The 20,616-nt window shown below is 39.2% G+C and overlaps 1 protein-coding gene across 1 annotated transcript in view; it reads right to left on the bottom strand.

Annotated features, from left to right (window-relative positions):
* The window catches only part of NEK7 (NIMA related kinase 7), a 180,834-nt gene extending 163,950 nt beyond the window's left edge, over window positions 1–16,884 (bottom strand). The window contains 2 exon segments of the mRNA XM_043962734.1: window positions 16,604–16,615; window positions 16,618–16,884. Coding sequence (XP_043818669.1) covers window positions 16,604–16,615; window positions 16,618–16,884 — 279 coding nt within the window.
* Between the last annotated feature and the right edge of the window lie 3,732 nt (window positions 16,885–20,616).

The following is a 20,616-nucleotide window of genomic DNA, read 5'->3' as shown; positions in this document are numbered from 1 at the left end:
ATCAGGCTCTTTTCCAGTGAGTCCCTCTTCTCATTATGTGGCCAAAGTATTTAGGCTTCAGCTTCAGTATTTGACCTTCCAATAGCCTGAATTAATTTCTTTAAATATTGACTGATTTGATGTCCTAGCTGTCCAAGGGACTCTCAAAAGCCTTCTCCAGCACCACGATTTGAAAGCATCTATTCTGTGACACTCAGTTTTCCTTAGAGTCCAACTCTCATAGCCATACCTTGCTACTGGAAAAAATATAGTTTTGACTATATGGACCTTAGTCAGAAAGGTGATGTCTCTGCTTTTTGGTAAACTGTCCATATTTGCCACAGTTTTCCTTCAAAGAGCAAGTGTCTTTTAATGTCATGGCTGCAGTCACCATCTGCAATGATCTCTGAGCCCAAGAATATAAAATCTGACACTGCTTCCATTTCTTCTCCTTCTATTTGCTAGGAAATGATGGGAACAGCTGCCAAGATCTTAGGTTTTTTTGATGATAAGCTTCAAGCCAGCATTTACACTCTCCTCTTTTACCCTTATCAAAAAGCTTCTTAATTTTTCTTCACTTTCCACCATCAGAGTGGTCTCATCTGCATATCTGAGATTGCTAATATTTCTCTCTTAGCAACCTTAATTCCAGGTTTTGATTCATCCAGCCTAGCATTCCGCATTATGTACTCTGCATATAAGTTAAATAAATGAGATGACAATATACAGCCTTGTAGTATACCTTTTCCAATCTTAAACCAATCAGTTGTTCCATATTCAGTTCTAACTGTTGCTTCTTGGCCGCCCACATATAAGTTCCTCAGATAAGTAAGATCATCTGGTGCTCCCATCTCTTTGAGGACTTGACACAATTTGTTGTGATCCACAGAGTACAAGGCTTTAGTAAAGTTAAAAGAAGCAGAGGTAGATGTTTTTCTGAAGCTCCCTCCTTTACTTTCTCCATAATCCAATGTTGGCAATTTGATCTCTAGTTCCTCTACCTCTTTGAAAACTTACCTGCTTTTCTGGTAATTCTCAGTTTACATATTCCTGAAGGCTAGTCTGCAGTCTTAGGCATAACTTTAGCCTACAACTAAAAAGTACTGGCTTTCCAAAGGTAGATTTCTAGATTTATATGCTAGTAATGACCTGTGATAACCATGTATTATAGACTACTTTTTACTCACATTCCTTAGACACCCCTTGTATTTTCCCCCCAAAATCCCTTTATCCAAACTATAGCTCCTGACTTGAAAGCCATTTCCCCACTTAAAGGAAGTATCACCATCTATCAAGGTCTTACCTGTATCCCATCTCTCCTTAGACCTTCCATAGCCCACTTTGGTCTAATAAAAATCTTATTCTAGAATTTGATTCCTTCTCTGAACCCAATAATACCATTTTAAAGAGTTTTCAGTATTCAAAATCTTGGTGGTATCTGACTTTATGCTCTCTTAACTCTCATATCTAATCAATTACTAAACTCTATGAATTCCATCTCTGCAACATCTTTCACACCCTCCTTTATTCCTACTACCAACATTCTCGTAAAAGCCTTCATTATCACCCATTTAGGCAGCTGCTATAGCCAACTAACAAGTTCTCCAACCTCTAGATTCTCCCCTTCCCAAAGTACCCTTCATAACACTGATAGAAAAATATTCTTTATGCTCATATTTGGTCATACTGGTCCTCTGTTAAAAACCCTTCAGTTGCTCCCTACTACTTATCAATAATGTATATGGCAGCTACAGGTAATGGAGTGGATAGAACACTGACCTGGAGTCAGTAAGATCTGAATTTGAATTCTGCTTCAAACATTTACTAGCTGCATAACCCTGGTCAAGTCACTTTACTTCCCTTTGCTTCAGTTTCCTCATCTGTAAAATGGGGATAATAACAGCAACTATGTTCCAGGGTTGTTGAGAGAATCAATAGGGTAAGATTTATAAAGTGCTTTGAAAACCCCAAAGCACTATGTAAATACTAGCTAATAATAATATTAAAAGTTCAAACTCACACTGGCATCCAAGGCCCTTTGCCCTCTGATACCAAAGCATCTTTCCAAACTCATCAACTTTCTTCCAGGACCAATATAAAGTCCTGTGTCAGGCCCTGAAATCTCTTCACAACCTAGCCTGGTCCTACCTTTCTAGGCTTCCACTTTACTTCTCTTGATACTACAATCCAGCTACACTGGTCTACTTGCTGTTTTCACACATGCCTCTGTATTGGTTCTCCCTCAGGTTTACAATGTCTTCCCTCCAATTTCCACCCCTTAGTTTGCTTGGCTTCCTTATGAAGCAATGCTTTTCCAATCCCCCAGCTGTAAGTGTCTTTCCTTCTGAGATTACTTTCTATATATTCTGCAAAAATCTTACATGTGGTTTTCTCCCCCATTAGAATCCAAGTTCCTAGTTTTTGCCTTTCTTTGTATCCTCAGTGCATGTCAGTAACCAGCTTTTCTCCTGAGATTTCACATAGCACACTTTGGTCAAAACTCTTTTTTGTACAGACCGTATATTATTCTACATCTATTTCTGCATTTATCTCTTTCCCTTACTAGGCTATAAATGTCACTAACATCAAGACTTATCTTATCTAAGCATTCTCCTTCAGTGCCTTACACATAGTAGACACTCAAGAAATATTTAGCAACCAAATTATTAAGACTTGACATATAAAGGATCTGCACAAACAAGGATGGAGAGGGCTTAACACAAAGAAAAAAAGAGAAGCTAAAAATAGTTATAAAATATCTCCACAAAACAAACCATTTTTCAAACTACTTAGTAACATCTTAATGAAAGTGGAGGTCAGAGCAGAAAGATCACTACCCAAAATACACAATTTAAATTGCCCCTTATGATAATATTAGGCAATAACAGATATAGGAATGTATACAAATAAAATACACACAAAAGTCCTAAAATTCAAGAGATAAAATTGACTGTGTTGCTATTTGGTTTAATCTACAAATGAAGAGGTTTGTTTCGTTGTTTTTTTAAATCTAGAATAGCTGGAATACTAATTACTTGTAAATCAAGAAATCTATTTCCAGGTAAGTGAAAATTTCAAATTATTACCAAAACCACAAAAATTTGCTGATACAGTCTTAGAATCAACTTTTATTACAATAAACTATATAGAAGTAAATTACCCAGGGACTCTTTTAATTAATGACTTTTCATTGTACCACCTTTAAAATATTTCACTGCCTATACACAGAAAAGGAAACAATCTCAAACATGTTAATATTCCTCATTTATCTATGTTCTGATAAAAGAATAAAATTGTCATTTTCTTTATTTGAATTATCTGTGAATTTTATTTACTCTTAATATTTATTATTACTACAATCAATCTAGGCTCAAATAAAAGAAATAATTTTGTATGAAATTTCCAACTCAACCATTCAGCTTTTTATAGCTAGCTAGGTAGGGCAGTCCTGAATTCAGATAGACCTAAATTAAAACCTGGCCTCTGTCCAGACTTTGACACTAACTAGCTGTATGACCCTGGGCAAATCACTTAACCTCTGTTTGCCTCAGGTTCCTGAACTGTAAAATGGGGATAATAATAGCACTCGCAGGGTTGCTATGAGAATTAAATGAGATAAATGTAAAGTGCCTGGCAAATGTTAGTGATAAGGAGTAGTAACATATTTTTCTCTTTATTTCACAAAGATTTTCAAATTAATTGAGTCTGACTTGCCCAACAGTGTCAAAAATAATATTAAATTTGCGGTTTGCCACTTCAAAACAAAAAAAAAAAATAACTTCCAAACTCATCTGACAGTGGTATAACAAATTTATAGCGGTAAAGAATCTTAGAGGTCATTTCAGCCAACTCCTTCATTTTACATTTGAGCAAAACGAGGCCCCAGGAGGAGAAGTAACTTCCTTGAAGTCCAACACTCTACCATCCTACACAGTCTCCTCCAAGAGTGTACTGTACAATCTCCTTATTTTTTAGATAAAAAACATCAAAGCTAAAAGAAATGAGGTGACTTGACCATGACCAGACCTACCGATGAGTGGCAGACACGAGTCTTGAAGCCAGGTGTTCTGGCTTCAAACAAAACATATCCAAAGAGGAACTCTTTTGACCCCCAACCCATTCCACCTAACTTCCTTCTTTCTGTTAAAGGTATCTCCATTCTTCCAGTCACCCAGATTCAAAACCCATACTAAAAAGTTTATCATGTTCTCATTTTCCACACAGGAAGAGGGAAAGAAAGAAGGAAGAGAGGAAGCATTTAAATATAAATAGCACCTACTATGTTCCAGGCACTGACTCCTATCTACCTACCTTCCTATCTATCTATCATCCATCCATCCATCCATCCATCTATCTATCCACCTTCTCATTTATCTATCTACCTTCTCATCATGACACTGAGAACAAAAAGAGATATGTTTTATTTTTCTTCTGCAGACTGGGAAACTGATTCAACAAAGTGGTGTGGCCAGCCACACATGAAATAAACAGAATTTTAAAAAAAAAAAGGAATGACAACACAATAATGAAACACTCAGATCTTTAGTTCATACTCTTACTACCACACTCTGCTTTGGCTTTAATGGTCTGGATACTTTTAAGAACCTAAAAAGGGGGGGAGGGGAAAAGGAACCTAAAAAAGAAAAGGATTTTTAAGAAATAATTCTCAAATAATAAGTAAGTCTAAGAATAACAAACAAAATATGCCATCTAAGGTGGGCCAAAAATTAGGAGTGAATGAAATACTTGCTATCTTTGGCATAGTAGTCCCAATTATGAGAAAGAATGGTAAGGAATAGGGACAATAAAACATGTCACTCAAAATATGCTAACATCTTCAACAGACTGACAGTCAGGAGAGAAGTTAGGGCTGGAAAAAGAAAATGCCAATCAAACACATAGATAAATCCATGCAAGTTGATGAGATCATTGAAATAGTACAGAAGAAGAGTCCTGAAGGATAGCCATAGTTATCAGATGTGACCTAGATAAAGATTTAGCAAAGAAGGTGGAATAGTTTGACAGGTAAGAGAAGAATCAGAACGTTGTGTCATGAGAACATAGAAGAAAGTATGAAGAATAAGAGGATAACATTGCTGAAAGCTGCAAAAGGATCATAAGGATGAGGATTGAGAAAAGGCCTTTAGATTCAGCAATTAAGAGACCACTGATAACTTTAGAGTGAGCAGTTTCAGTTGAATTATGAAGTCAGAAGTCAGACTGAAGAGAGTTTAGAGAATGCAAGGAAAAGAAGTAGAATCATTGATTATAGATAATTTTCTCAAGGAAGTTAGCCCAAAAAAGGGAGAAGATATATAAGACTATAGATAAGGAGGACAAATGGATTAAGTAAATGATTTTTGAGGATGAGGGAGAAACAGGCATATTTGTAAGCAGTAGGGAATCAGTCAGTAGTCAGGGAGAACTGAAGTTAAAGAATGTACTAAGAGGGGAGAACCTGTTCCAGCCAGTTGGAAGAGAATTAGAGAGGTTTGCTTTAGCAAGGAGAAGGGCCACCACGTTATGTGAAACAGGTGTAAAGGTGGAGAAAGTTGCAGAAAGCATCTTGGAGATGTGATATGTGGAGAAGGGAAGAGGACACTCAATGAATGGCATCAATTTTTTCATTGTATGATGCGAGTATGATGCAAGGTTCTCAGCTGAGAAAGTGATGGGACAGGAAGCCATGGGAAGTTTGAAGAGGGATAAATAGGTTTGGAAGAATAGCTGTGGTGAGTGGAATAGTGAGTTAATTAGGGACATGGAAAAAATTGCCTTGCATTGGGGGCCTGGTTGCAACGTAAATTTGTAGTGGATCAAGTCAACACAATTTTGTGATTTTCTCCAGCTTCATTCAGCAATGTATGTACAGGAGTAAAGGCTCATGAATAGATGAAAAGATGGTAGGAGTGATTTACAGCTGGGCCTTGGCAGGGCAAGATCCTCAATGGAATAAGAGGGCAAGGGATTCAAAAGAAGCATTGGATTGGTTCACAAAGGGGTTAAGATGGGGAAGGGAAGAAAATGAAGCCAGTGCAGAAGTGATGGCCTGGGGAAGAACTAAGCTGTCAGGTCAATTGGAAGCCATGGTGAGGATAAACAACAGTTTTAGGGGTTACAAGCCAGAGGGAGAGATAGAATGACAATAGACTATGATCCAATAAAGGAATTTCAGAGTTTATAAAAATAGAGGTAGGAGCAGCTAGGTGGCGCAATGGATAAAGCACCAGCCCTGGATTCAGGAGTACCTGAGTTCAAATCCAGCCTGAGACACTTGACACTTACTAGCTGTGCGACCCTGGGCAAGTCACTTAACCCTCACTGCCCCACCCCCACCCCCCAAAAAAATAGAGGTAAAACATTTGTAGATGATGGCAAAACAAGGAGTATGACTATCTCTGTATATAGCTTAGGTGGGGTGGAGGAATATACTAGTCATGGGAAATGACCAAGTTGAGAAACTAGGAGGTTATGATGTTTGAAGAAGTATCTGTATGTATAGTAAAAGCCCCTAATATGACTGCAAGAAGTGGGAAAGAGAGAAAGACTATGAGCTAGGCCTTGTACTCATTAGGTAGATAGACAGCTACCAGAATCATGATAAATATGGATGTACGAACCTCAGAAAACAGGTTCATAGATGATGGTGGTAGATGGAGAGACTGAAAATGACAACAAGCAGCAAGGAAGTATTTTAACTTCCCCATCAGGACCCATGTGGGTTGAAACTGAGAAGCATGAGTGAAAATACCAGAAAGGATGGGGAGGAAAGGAGGGAAAGAAGGAAGGAGAGGAAGGAAGGAAGGAAGGAAGGAAGGAAGGAAGGAAGGAAGGAAGGAAGGAAGGAAGGAAGGAAGGAAGGAAGGAAGGAAGGAAGGAAGGAAGGAAGGAAGAGAGGAAGAAGGGAAGAGACAAAGGAAAGGATTTAATAAGCATCCTGCCACTGTGCTAAGCACTTTACAAATATTATCTTATTTGATCCCCATGACAACCCTGAGGGGTAGGATACTATTATCCCCATTTTACAGTTGAGGAAACTGAGGCAGGGGTTAAGTGACTTGCCCATGGCCACACAACTAGTAAGTGCCTGGGCTGCTACTGAACTCAGGCCGCCTTCCTGACTCCAAGCAATGTGTACTATCATCAGAAGTGAGCAGGTTGGGGCAGCTAGGTGGCTCAGTGGATAAAGCACTGGCCTTGGATTCAGGAGGACCTGAGTTCAAATCCAGCCTCAGACACTTAACACTTACTAGCTGTGTGACCCTGGGCAAGTCACTTAACCGTCATTAGCCCACCAAAAAAGAAGAAGAAGAAGAGGAGAGCAGGTCTCAGTAAATATACAAAAATGCAAAGATCAGAAAAGGAAAAAGTTCAAGGTGAAAGTTAGCTATTCATGGGCCATGCATGCCAAAGAGCACAAAGTGGAATGGGTAGTAGCTTTGAAGCAGAATGTTAGTAGGGCTGGATTGAAGGGGAGGGAAATAAGAGGGACTGTTCAGTGTAGTAGCCAAGAAGAGTTTGAATAATGTCTGCCAGGTATTCAGAATTGCCTAGATAGAGAGAGAATTACAAGGTGGGAGTATGTTAATCATTGAATAATAAGTTCAGGTAGGTTATCATTATAAAAAGAGATTTATCCTTGGGAACGAATTTGTCAGAGGACATCAGTCAATAAATAGTGTGTAGATGGAAGGGGGCTGGGAGGTACCCTTTCTACTGTAACATGCTGCTTTTCCCTAAGTCCATCAAATCCCTCACAGAATTTAGCACGTTACCAGTCAGACTAGATATTTACTGAGCTGGGGGGGGGGGGAGGAAGGAATATTTTAAATAAAAAGAGTATTTTAAAACATACTATAATTTAATATAAAACAGATGTGGATACAACAGCTCTATTAATGAAGAACCTGTGTTCCAATGACAGACTTTCAGAAATTCTGCCTCAAGAGGTAAAAATGATTGAAGACATAAGGAAGTTGTGGTCCAAGATATCAGAAAAAAGGAGAAAAGCCACAGTACTCAAAAAGGAAAAAAAAAATAAGTATTAGCTAAAATAATTAGCTAGTGTCAGAAAATATAAAATTGTGTGTCTGAGTCCTGGAGCAGAGAGGGAGAAAGGGTTAAAGTTAGGAAGTTCCCCTCCTCTGCTCAGGAAAGGAAGGGAGAGAGGGCTGAGAAGGCACAGTTAGAATTAGCCTAAACTAACCTACCTGAAACAAGGTGAGTGATATAAATTGTGGAATAGGCAGCTATTAACATAACAAAAACTTTTCATTCCCCACCATCTCCAGAGACTTAGTACTACAGCCACTCAACTCAAGTCTATTTCTCCAACCCTCAACCACCACCAATTCCCAGGAAAGCTTTCATTGAAAGGAGACTGTAGACCTGCAAATTTTTGACTCTTCCTCCCTAGCCCCCAGCTCAACTTTGGCCTTAAGAATAAGCAAACTACCACTGTTACTCCTCCCATACCCCAAAAAAGACAGAGACCTACCAGATAGTACTGAAAAATCAATAATTCTTCACCATTAAACAAAGCTTTCCATTACAGTAGAGATAGAAAGCATAAGATGCAAATAACTTAAGTATAGCAGGTCCTTTCTTATTTTGATAGCATGTAGTTTATCGGTAAGGCAATTGGGTACCTGAAAAGGGAAAGGGGTTCAAAGTATGCAATTGTCAATGAAGGAGGGGGAAAGAGAAGAGGCCAAGGAAGCTAAAGACCATGTGTAGCCAGGGCACTGGATCTGGAGTCTGGAAGACCTGATCTGAATCCTGCCTCAAATACACACTTAGCTGTAAGAAACGATGAGCAGGAGGAGTTCAGAGAAACCTGGAGGGTCTTATGTGGACTGATGATGAGTGAGATGAGCAGAACCAGAAGAACATTGTACACAGTATCATCAACACTGTGTGTTGACCTACTGTGATGGACTATATTCTTCTCACCAATGCAATGGTACAGAAAGGTTCCAGGGAACTCATGATGGAGGAGGATCTCCAAATCCAGGGGAAAAAAAAAAAAAAAGAACTGTGGAGTATAGATGCTGAATGAACCATACTATTTCTTTTGTTTTTGGTGCTGTTGTCTTTCTATTTTGAGGTTTTTCCTCATTGCTCTGATTTTTCTCTTATAACATGACTAATGCAGAAATGTTTAGTGTTATTTTATATATATATGTATATATATATACATATATATAATCTATATCAGATTACCTGCTGTCTAGGGGAGGGCGGAGGGAGGGGAAGGACGGAGAAAAATCTGAAATTGGAAAGCTTGTATAAACAAAAGTTGAGAACTATCTTTACCTGTAACAGAAAAAATAAATAAATAAAATACAAAAAAATTAAATTAAATTTTTAAAAAATGGCCAAGGGCATGCACAATGTTGCATCAGAAATATCCAATTTCTTCTTCTGAACTCAGTTCATTTGGCAATGCTTACTTCTACTTTTAGGAAAAGACCTCTATAAAGTCCTTATTTTCTTTAAAAAAAAAATTGGAAGAAAGGCTATTTTTTCAGTTGTGTTTAATTTTTTTACCACCTGTGGTTTTCTTGGCAAAGATACTGGAGTGGTTTGCCATTTCCTTCTCCAGCTCATTTTACAGATGAGGAAACTGAGGCAAACAGGATTATGTCATTTGCCTAGGGTCCTACTGCTAGTTTCTGGGCCGAATTTGAACTCATCTTCCTTATTCCAGGCCCAGCATTCATCTATTTCTACACCTAGCTGCCCCAAGAATGACTCCATACTCCATGTAAAGTCAAATACCAAAGAAGAAGACATTTAGATCTGTTACTTACTGTTTTATTACCAGGGAGTATTTGGAAGTAAACCCTAACAACTTAGTTTTATTAAAAGTCACATCAAAACTAACAGCATTATGAAAATACACTTTCCATTAGATGATAGAAATGAAGGTTTACCTAAAGATAAAGTACTTAAATGCTGTTTTATTCACTTACAAACTGCAGGACTTAGCATTTCAGATTGCTGCTAATGCAAAAATTGCCTAATCTGACTACATAAACAATTTGTGGCAGTTCTGATTCACCACAAATAGGAAAAAAACTGAACTACTTAAAAATTAAGGGACACTTCTTGGACATTTGTACTCTTCCCCAACTAACATAACATTCATGAAATACATTCTCTACATTCAAAATTCCCTCTTTGAATCAGAAATAACTGGGGATGAAAGAAGACTAATACAACCCTTTGAGGATGACAATCACCTAAAGCAGATTAATCAGTTTTTAGAGTTTTAATAGCTCCACAGGTGATACTATGAGTTGAGCTGTCCTATGTTAAATTTTTAATTCTAATCTACAACTTTAATCTGCAAAAGGGTAAATCACATAAAGTATATACAATAATCTAATTCATTTCATTCAAAGATCCTAAAGAAAAAATGTAGAAATGTATCCTCAAAAAAATTTAGTTCTTTAAACAATATGGCAAATATTATTTAAGAATAAAACATATTAAACAAATATAACACATTTGTAGAAAGTTTTTTTTAATTTTAGTATGTGAGGAAAGATGATAAATCATACACTCAGACCAAGAGATCCTGCTTAATTGGGTTTACCTACCAAAAGTTTAATGAAAGCCAAAAAAAAGATATCCATAACATTAATTATAATACAAAACAAACATGTGTCCAAAGACTGGGGAATGGAACAAATTGTGAAATATTAATACAATGGAATACTATTGTGCCAAAGGAAAGAAGAGTATTAAGAATTCAGGGGAAAAGAGGAAGATTAATATGATGTAAGGAAGAGTGAATAAAGCAGAGCCAAAAAATAATCTATAAATTTCAACAGGTATTAAAAGGCAAAGACTTAGGTCAAATACAAGTCAATGTGGGTATCAACTTAAGTTACATCGCTTACTAAAATTCTTCCTTTCTAAAAACAATCAGTAAACTCCCAAAGTGCAAACCGGTATAATCTCTCACAATTATCATGGGTTTTGCTTAACTCTTAGGAAATTATACAGGGCGAGTATGGTAGTTGGTGTCCGTTCAGAAGGATCTACTCGGTCAAACCAAAATGAATCAATAAGAAATCAATTCAAGCTGAACTCCAGTCATACATCCAATTTATAAAATGTTATAATATTATATATACTGTTTGCAACCTCATTTTAGGAACATTCTAAAGAAATACTAAGAACATCTGATGTAGCAAATTTAAACACAACCTCTTCTGTAGAATAGATTTTTCAAGGGATAAATATTTGGATTTGGATAAAACTGGAAGGGCTGACAAAATGTTTGTGCAGCTTTGGGCAGTTGTAGTTACACTCTACATTTTTGAAATAGCAAAGGCTAAAAAACAATCAAGAGGAACAAAGCCCGAAAGGAATTTTGGAACTGTTTTAACAAGTTTACTTCAAAAATTACGACTGTCATTGATCAGGATTTAAGCTACTTTTTAAAAACCCAAATCTGACGTATAAAAATTGAAAGGGCTAGCATCACACATTTATATTACACTGCAAACTGTTTTAAAAGGACACTAAAAGGAAAAAAAAAAACTAAGATCTTGACAACTGGTCCCATCACTTCAAGCAAATAGAGGGAGAAGAAATGGATATAGCAGTCAAATTATTCTCAAGCTCAACAATCACTGCAAAGGGTGACTGCAGCCATAAAATTAAAAGACTCTTGCTCTTTGGAAGGAAAACCATGGCAAATCTGGGCAGTTTACTGAAAAATGGAGACATCACCTCGCTGACAAAGGTCCATATAATCAAAACTATGTTTTTTCCAGTAGCAAGGTATGGCTGTGAGCGTTGGACTCAGGAAAGCTGAGCGTCACAGAATAGATGCTTTCAAATAGTGGTGCTGGAGAAGGCTTTTTGTTTTTTTTGGGGGGGTGAGGCAATTTCAGTTAAGTGACCTGTCCAGGGTCACACAGCTAGTAAGTGTCAAGGGTCGCATTTGAACTCAGGTCCTCCTGAATCCAGGGCTGGTGCTTTAGCCACTCCACCACCTAGCTGCCCCTGGAGAAGGCTTTTGAGAGTCCCCTGGACAGCTAGGACATCAAATCAGTCAATATTTAAAGAAATTAATTCAGGCTATTGGAAGGTCAAATACTGAAGCTGAAGCCTAAATACTTTGGCCACATAATGAAAAGAGGGACTCACTGGAAAAGAGCCTGATGTTGAGGAAAACTGAAGACAAAAGGAAAGGGGGAATGACAGAGGATGAGATGGATGTGTCATGGAAATGACAAAATAAAATTGAACAGACCTGGAGAGAGTGGAGGATAGAAAGGCCTGGCATGTTATGGTCCATGGGGTCATAAAGAGTTAGACATAACTGAACAACAAAAAGACAAAGGTGGGAATGTGAAGTAGGCAATGATAATGAAAATATTTTTTAATGGAAAGAAGTACAACATTTTTTTTACTTTAAATACATATTTTAATAGTGTGTGATTATTTTTTCAGTTAGAGACATTAAAGTATAGTGCATAGAGAACTGGCTTTCTAACCTGGAAGACCTAGGTTCAGATGTAGTCTTGGATGAATACTGACGCTAGGCAAGTCACTGAACTTAAGCTGCAGAGGACACATTGTTCTGCATTGGTAGAGGAAGTTTCTTATTTGGAATATCGATAAAATCACAGGTCCTGTACCTATCCCTATTTTTCAGTGTTGTTCTCCCCCATTTAAAGAGATAGGATGGTAGTATTATGGCTTCTATTCAGAGCCATCCTATATTTCAATCAATAAAATTTATCTCTTCTAGCACACCTTTATAATAAGAAAACAATTATTTTCCAAGAAAATAAGAAATTTAAAAAAAATAAAATAAAAAACAAAAACAAAAAATTTGGAGGGATTCATACTAGTAAAAAGTGACAATTCAAAACACTAGACTAATAAATAGCAAAACAAACTTTATTTTATTGTAGAAACATAGTAAAATGTTCCTATCCCACAAACATCTTGATCTCTGATCACATTACTCAAGTATCTATCTCCTCAGGAAAAAAAAGATAATGGCAAAAGACAAGAGAAAGTTCTTAGGGGTAATATTTTGCTATTGTTACAAATTACTGACTAGAGATGTAGCATGCAATGGAGGAAGAGTGTCCACATTAAGCATCCAAGGACATGTATATAAATTCTGACTGCATGACTACCTACCAATAATGACCTTTAGCAAACCAACTTCTCTGACCCTTAGTTTCCTAATGTGTATAAGGGTTGGGCTTTGTACACAGTGTTGCCAACTGCAGCAAAGTAGGGGTAAAATCATACAGTTAAATGGTTAAACAGCTTGGCTCAGATATTAAACTGTGATTGCAACATTCAAAAATGTAATACTGTATATAAGGCACTAAGGGCAAGCAAATACATAAACCAGTCAAAATAAGTCTCTATCTCCTCCCTCACAACCACTTGTGGAACCAGAGATGCTTTGCTCATTTGTGTAGCAAGTTATTTTATTAAGATACGGAAAAAATACTTAAAATTAACCATCCTGAAGGAAAATGTGTAAAGGAGAAAAATGGGGAGGGAGGGAAGAGGTTCAGAAATTGACTGAATTAGATAAATCAACATGGTAGTTCAGATTTTCTTTTAAAATGAGAATAAAAATGAAATTGGATGATTACTCAAGATCATTTTTAACTATTTCACATGAACTCATAACTTGCTTAAAAATACTGATTTTCTAAAATCACATTTAAAAGTAAGTTTCTTAAAGTAAATATACAAAATACAATTGGGATCTATACTTTGACATTCTATTTATGTCATTTTTTAAAAATAACTTTAATCACACACAAATATGCTGTATGGACTGTACAATAGACTAGTTTTTCTGACCAGAAAAAAAAAACCTCAATTTTTTTTTAAACCAATCATAAGAAGTAAATGAACCATGATACAAAGCACAAAAATCACTGCCTGCCTAGGCTGTCCTTCTCTTCAATTTGTTTTAGGGCTCTATCAGCTCTTCAGCTATACATCAAAGTCATCCTGAGGAATCTTTTTGGGCATGCCATCTATCCCATTTTCCCCCCCTAAACCAGAAAGTTTCAGGCCTTTTACATTTATTATTACATCTTAGTTTTTGGTTTCTGGAAATCCTCCCTAACTAACTGGAAAAACCGTCAATGCTAAAGATAGGTGGAGTCAGTACCCAGGCAACCCCAGCGATTTGTGGGAGATGTAGTCCTTCAGACTTCCCCTTCCCCAAAACAAGGAAACATTTTCAGAATGGGATTTCTTGGACTCTAGATGTCCGTCCCTCCTTTCTTCTCCCTTACAAGTTACTGAATCATACTTCCCACATATCCCCCAATATACAATGAGATTTACATTAAATAGGGGATAACCTATTTGGAGAACTGAAAGAGAAACTATACATTCTGTGGAACTCACTAGAGACAGAAGTGGGAGTTTTTTGAACCCTTAGACACAAATTAACCAGTTTTACATAGGCAATTTTCCCTATATTTTTTAGCAACACCACCCCCTCAACTCCCAGACAGGTCATCTCCCCAACACACACTATGTCTTTTCCATTTCCTTACTCACACGTCAAGAAGGTTATGGCAATTATTTTTACTCAGTGCCTTGTATCATTTATTAGTTTACACTAAACTACTAGAACATTAATCTCAGATTATTTAACGTTTTGCACCTTTGCCTGGTCAATTCAATATACATGCATAATGTAGCTACTAAAATGCCTACTATGTTCAGGGAAGGGATTGTGCTCTTCAATTAAATTGGTTCATATCCTTGAATTCAGTGATCAATCCTTGTATCTCACAAAACATGGAAAATACTGCCTTGCACAAAATAAACTGGCATATTTATTAATCAATTTATAGGCTTTTAAAAACATACATGATTTATACTCAGTACTTTACACTGATTACCCTAGAGTCTGCCAAGCAAGATATCTTGCCCTCTACACCTACCACAATATGTTGCCTCCTTTAGAATGTAAAGTCTTTACAGACTTGTGTACACCTGGTGGCCCAAAAGTCTTAGTGCAGTTATAGGTTTGAATAACGTATACAGGGTGCCCCAAAAAGACTCAGTGCAGGGACAGCTAGGTGGTGCAGTGGATAAAGCACAAGTCCTGGATTCAGGAGGGCCTGAGTTCAAATATGAGCTCAGACACTTGACACTTACTAGCTGTGTGACTTTGGGCAAGTCACTTAACCCTCACTGCCCAGCCAAAAAACAAAAAAAGACTCAGTGCATTTTAAACTAATAATGCTTAAGTTACTAAAACCTAAAACTATAATAAAGACTTTGGGGAGGCCATTAAACTTGGATTCTTGGGTCATAAGATTAAAGTACACTAAGATTTGGAGGCCACCCTATATAAACATCTTCATATGATTAGTTATTCTAGTTCTGAGAGGAATTTTATGCAATCACCCTTTCATTTCTCTAGTACATTTCTGACCTTCAATCACCACTATCTAATGAAATCAGTAGAGTTTGGAAAGACAGCTGGAAAAGTGGCTTTATAATATGAAAAATGTGAATAATCTTTCCATGCCAACATAGGCTACAGGAATATGGCCTACATATTAAAAATATTAGGAATATATATTCTCCATAGTATGCCTATGCATTCATGTATATGTGTATGGATATATCGATAGATATGATTCTTCATATACATGGGAACATATATTCCTATATATTCAGAGAGAGGAATATTCTTCGCATGGAAGAATACATTTTCCTAAATAAGAATACATATTCTTCATATCTAGGAATATATATATTTGTGCCTAGGAAAATAACTGCTTCTGCATCTGGATCTCCAAAAAGTACTGTATACAGGAAGAAGGTGGTGGCGGTGGGAGGGAGGGAGGGACGGTCCCACCTCGGGGCCGTCTCCTCCAGAGTACGTACACCCTATTTCTGAGCCGGTCCTAGAGTGTGTCCGGTTATGGTCCGGCTCCTGGCCCTCCTCTATCACCCAGGCTAGGGCCTCAGCTTCGTCTTTGCCCTTCCAGCTCCCCTCCTTTTGACACCCTCCCACACCTAACTTACATTTGAGAGTCCAGAACCCACCCCCTACTTTAACTCTCGTGGTTCCTCTCTCCCCTCGCCCCAGCCAGCAGCCCGAGTTCTCTCCCACGTCTTCCATTCTCCTCCCCCGCACCCCCCCACCCCCGCCCCAAACTTCACTTTCAAGACTTGGCTGCGGCTAAACCCTGACAGCTGGTCCCAACCAATCGGCGAAGGAAACATAAGCTATGCGGCCAATGAGAGGAGGCCGGCTGAGTGGCGGGAGGCGGGACCTCGCTCAAGTTCCTTCGGTCTGGAAACCAATCGACCTGTTGCGGCCGCCGCTGCCGCTGCCGCCGCCTCCTCCGCCTCCTCCTCTAAAGCTGCGGCGGCCGCGAAGTTTCTTGGTTACGGCGGCAGCCGCGGAGGTCCGTGACGGTTACCGGGGCCCGCAACTCCCCCTCCCGTTGGCCCGCATTAGAAAAGAGGCAGTCCCGGGAGTAGGGGGGTCGCGCCCCGCCCAGGCGTGAAGCGGCTGCGTCCGGCCCCCTGCTTCGTCCTTTCCCCTCCCCCTGCCCCGGCCCTCCTTGCTCCCTTGCCGCTCTCTTACCAGGAAGTTGAGAGTTTTCCCTCCTCCCACCTGTGTGGGACCCGACACCGGTGGCTGGCGGCGGCTCTGCGGGGTGCGGCCCGAGAAAGGCCTGCTGGGGCCGGGGGCTGTGGCTGCGGGGTCCGGAGCCGATCGGCCTCCTCACTCCCCGCCGGCCCCCTCCGGACGCTGCAGGCTGGGGCACCCGCCCGGCGCACCGAGAGAAGCGTCCCGAGGGCGAGACTAGCGGCGGCCCATCTTCCTCGTCCTGCCCCTGCTGCCGCTGTCAGCAGTGTAAACATCCCGGCATCCCCGAGGAGAGAGGCGGGGCCGGCGCTCCGGCCCCTCCTCCCCCCGCCCCGCGAGGCCGCGGGATCCCCGCCCCTCCCCCCGCGCGCGCCCCACCCCGGCCCGCCCCGCTCCGCGGGATCCCTGCACGCGCACGCGCCTCACCTCTGTCTCCTAGTCCAACCCGGGACCATCCAGCTGTGCGCTCCCCTGCCTTCCCCCCCACCTTCAGAGCCCCCGGCGGGACCCGGGGCTAGGCAGGATGGGACGGGGAACGGGGAGAGAATGGGGGTAATCTACGCTCGGGATGTCCACCCGCAGCACCCATCCCACCCATCTCCATCCCACTCTCAGCGTCTCCCCAGTCGTACGGAATTAGAAGATCAAGCGAGGGATGGAGTACAGGAATCCTGAAGCAACTTTTCCAACTTGGATCTCAGCAGCCACGGGACGTCTGAGCCTGTGCGCTTCTAGATGCCCTCAACCGGCTGAGGATCACTTAGTTCCCCACTGCACTAAGGATGGACTGCTTTTTAAGAACTTGGGGTTTTCGTCGTTTTCATTTAAATGCCCTACTGCTTACTTGAGGTAAACCGAGTTGGCAGCATACCCTTTCCTTTACAGAACCACAGACCTTTTACAGGACTGGTTAGGCCACACCTCCTGGATTGACATTTGTTCTGGGAAAGAGGGGATAGCGAGCATACTTCCAAGGTCTGGGAAAACTAAAGAAAGTGACCTAGTGTAAAGACTCCTGCGTAGAGGATGCTTCAGACACAGGGACACTCAGCTTCGATGCCCATACTAGGTACCCTGATTTCTTTGGCGTCAGCCCAGATTTCCCAATTGTCCCCCATTATCAAATTTTGAGAGTTTCCCAAAGATCAATTCCTGGAGACACCCTTAAATTTACTCATAACTCATTTTAGCACTATTAAAGTTTACCAAGGACTCTTCTCACAACCCTGAACTAATTGAATTAGTATACAAGGTCGTGTTATTAGAGTCTGGGTGGGAGGATGAAATGGTCTATAGCGGGAATTTCTTGTTTTTAAAAGGCATAAACCTAAAGAGAGACCACCTTTTGCAAAGAATAGTTAGAAGGTGGGAGAACCAGGAAGTGCTAACACAAATACAGTTAACAGCCACCATTATAAAGGAGTGTGGTCTGTTAATTTTTTTTTTACATTAAAAATTGTCCTTATGCTCAAACGGTACAAACCACTGCATTACCCCATGCTACCTCTCCTTGGATTTTTTTTCTAAGCATTTCTAATCTTTACTGCTCATTACCCCCTCATTGAAGAACTGGAAAAGGAAAAAAAAAAAAAGTCCACACAACAAATACATCTAATTATGCAAAACATATCCAAAACTGCATGTCTCCTTCTAGATTTAAGTTCACCACTTTTCTGGCAAAAAAGTGGATAGCAGAATGCATCTTCAGTCTTCTGGATACATGGTTTTTCATTTCATTATTCAGTTCCAAAGTCTTTCAAAATTGTTTTTTTCTACAATATCATTGTATAAATTATTTTAGTTCTACTCACTTCATTCTGTGTCAGTACACTGAGATCCTCCAAGTTTCCTGTGAAGCCATCCATTTCATCATTTCTTGTGGCACAATAGAATTCCATTACATTCTTATGCCACAATTTGTTTAGACTTTTTCCAGTAAATGGACACCCCTCTTAGTTTCCAGTTTGGTCTATGAAAAGAATGCTTACAAATACAAGTATTTATATAAGGACATGTAAATATTATATACTTGTGGGTCTTTTCCCTCTTTTATCTATTTAGGATATATCTCTTAGATTTTTAAAAGACATCTGGAGAAGAGAAATAGCTAACTGAAGACAAATCAATCAACAAGCATTTATTAAACACCTATTATGTGCCCAGAACTGGGAACAAAAACAAGTTTCTGCCCTCAAAGGGCTTAAATTCTACAAAATAAAAGCATACACATAAGTAAAATCAAATTTATGTATTAAGTAAAGAATAACAGGGTAGACACCAAGAAGCTGGGGAGAAAAGGAAAGCCCTGTAAGACAACCTGAGCTGAGCTATGAATGATGAGAAGAATTCAGAGTGAAGTGAAGAGGAAGGACATTCCAGAAATTGAGGGTGGCTTACCCAAAGGCACAGAGATGAAAGATAAAGTGGCAGGCAGCTAGGTGGCCCAGTGGATAGAGCAGCTAAATTCAGGAGGACCTAAATTCAAATCAGGCCTCAGACCCTGGGAAGTCACTTAACCCCAATTGCCTCAAAAAAAAAGATAAAGTGGCAAGTACTGTGGTATAGACAAGCTAAAGTCATAATGATAGAGATTGTTGAAGTAGCTTTCCTGCTCATCTTAGTCCTTGAATTTCTTTATTCTATAGGTACCAGATAACAATCTCAACTGGTTTCTTAGTTTATGCATGCTTTTTTTCCAGCTTTAACTGTATTGAGAAGGAATTGTCCTTCCTCCCCCTGGGGATTTTTGCTCAAACTTTTCTTATGTTGGCTCTACCTTTAAAAGGGAGGTTGGGGGAGGGGAGAGCACTTCATGTGGGGGTTGTAGTGTACTACAAGCTCCAAATAAGGCAATAGTGTGACATAGCCACAAACCAAAGGGAAGAGAAGAGAGGGAATGAGAATTTATATAGTACCTACTATGTACCAGGCACTTGCTAAACACTTTACAGATATGTCATTTATCTCAACCCTAGGAAGTAGATCCTATTAATAGCCCTATTTTACAGATGAGGAAAAGAAGGAAAACATAAATTAAGTGACTTGCCTAGGGTCACACAGCTAATATGACCTGTGCCACCTAGCTACCCTAGGTACATAGTCCTATATTGTCCAGTTCCCACCTCAATTCCCCTTTTGACCTATCCCAGAAATGTTTACAATTAATTTGTACCTAGTTGTTATATACTACAATGTTTGTGTATAATATTAGATACCCTTTTTGTAAGTTTAAAATACTACTATTCATATATGCCCACATAACATAGTTGCAAACTTACAGCTTTAAAAATATTATGGAGAACACTGATTACCCACTACATTTTTCCTATTTCTATAACCCTAGACAAGATCTTTTCTAGGGAAGAACAATCATTTACTTACTCCTAGAACTTTAAATGATACTTTAGAATGAGAAATCTTATTGGAAAATCACGTACCCTGATAAAGCAAGTACTATTAAAAATAATTCTTTGAAAAAGAATCCGAAGTACTATGGTGAGAAGGAAAAGTCCATTTCTGTTAGTTCAAACGTAGGGAGCTGGCAACAGGTGTGTTTAAGGAGCTGTTTCTGGAATTGGCAAGTCACTGAAGTTGGCAGCAGCTTACAGCAGTGGAGCTCTGTCAAGTTATTGAAAAGTCTAGTCTGAACTGAGTCAAGAGGAAGAAGCCAAAATATAGACTGCAGACAACTAGAGGGATATCATTTTAACCTGGCTCAGACTGTGGTCAATGACCAGTGTTAGGAAAACAATCTTTAACTTTGAAAATTATTAAGAGGAACATTAATAGGTTATTTGGTCATTCATAGAATAGGAATGTACTTTAATTTTTTATGAATCACAAGAGTCATTTTTTACAAAGCAGGAAATTCAACATGAAGAAGAATTTTTTATATCAGATCTTTTAATTTCAGTCTCACAGTCTCAACTTTCTTAGTTTGCAGTTACCCTTTTAGAAGGATGCTTTTCACTAGTTAAGCATGGTAATATGGTAAGCATAATTTTGCT

This window comes from Dromiciops gliroides, chromosome 4 (assembly GCF_019393635.1).
Source record: "Dromiciops gliroides isolate mDroGli1 chromosome 4, mDroGli1.pri, whole genome shotgun sequence".
NCBI classification, from domain to species: domain Eukaryota; kingdom Metazoa; phylum Chordata; class Mammalia; order Microbiotheria; family Microbiotheriidae; genus Dromiciops; species Dromiciops gliroides.
The sequence above is the reverse complement of the archived record's forward strand: the minus strand, read 5'-3'. Positions and strand labels throughout refer to the sequence as shown.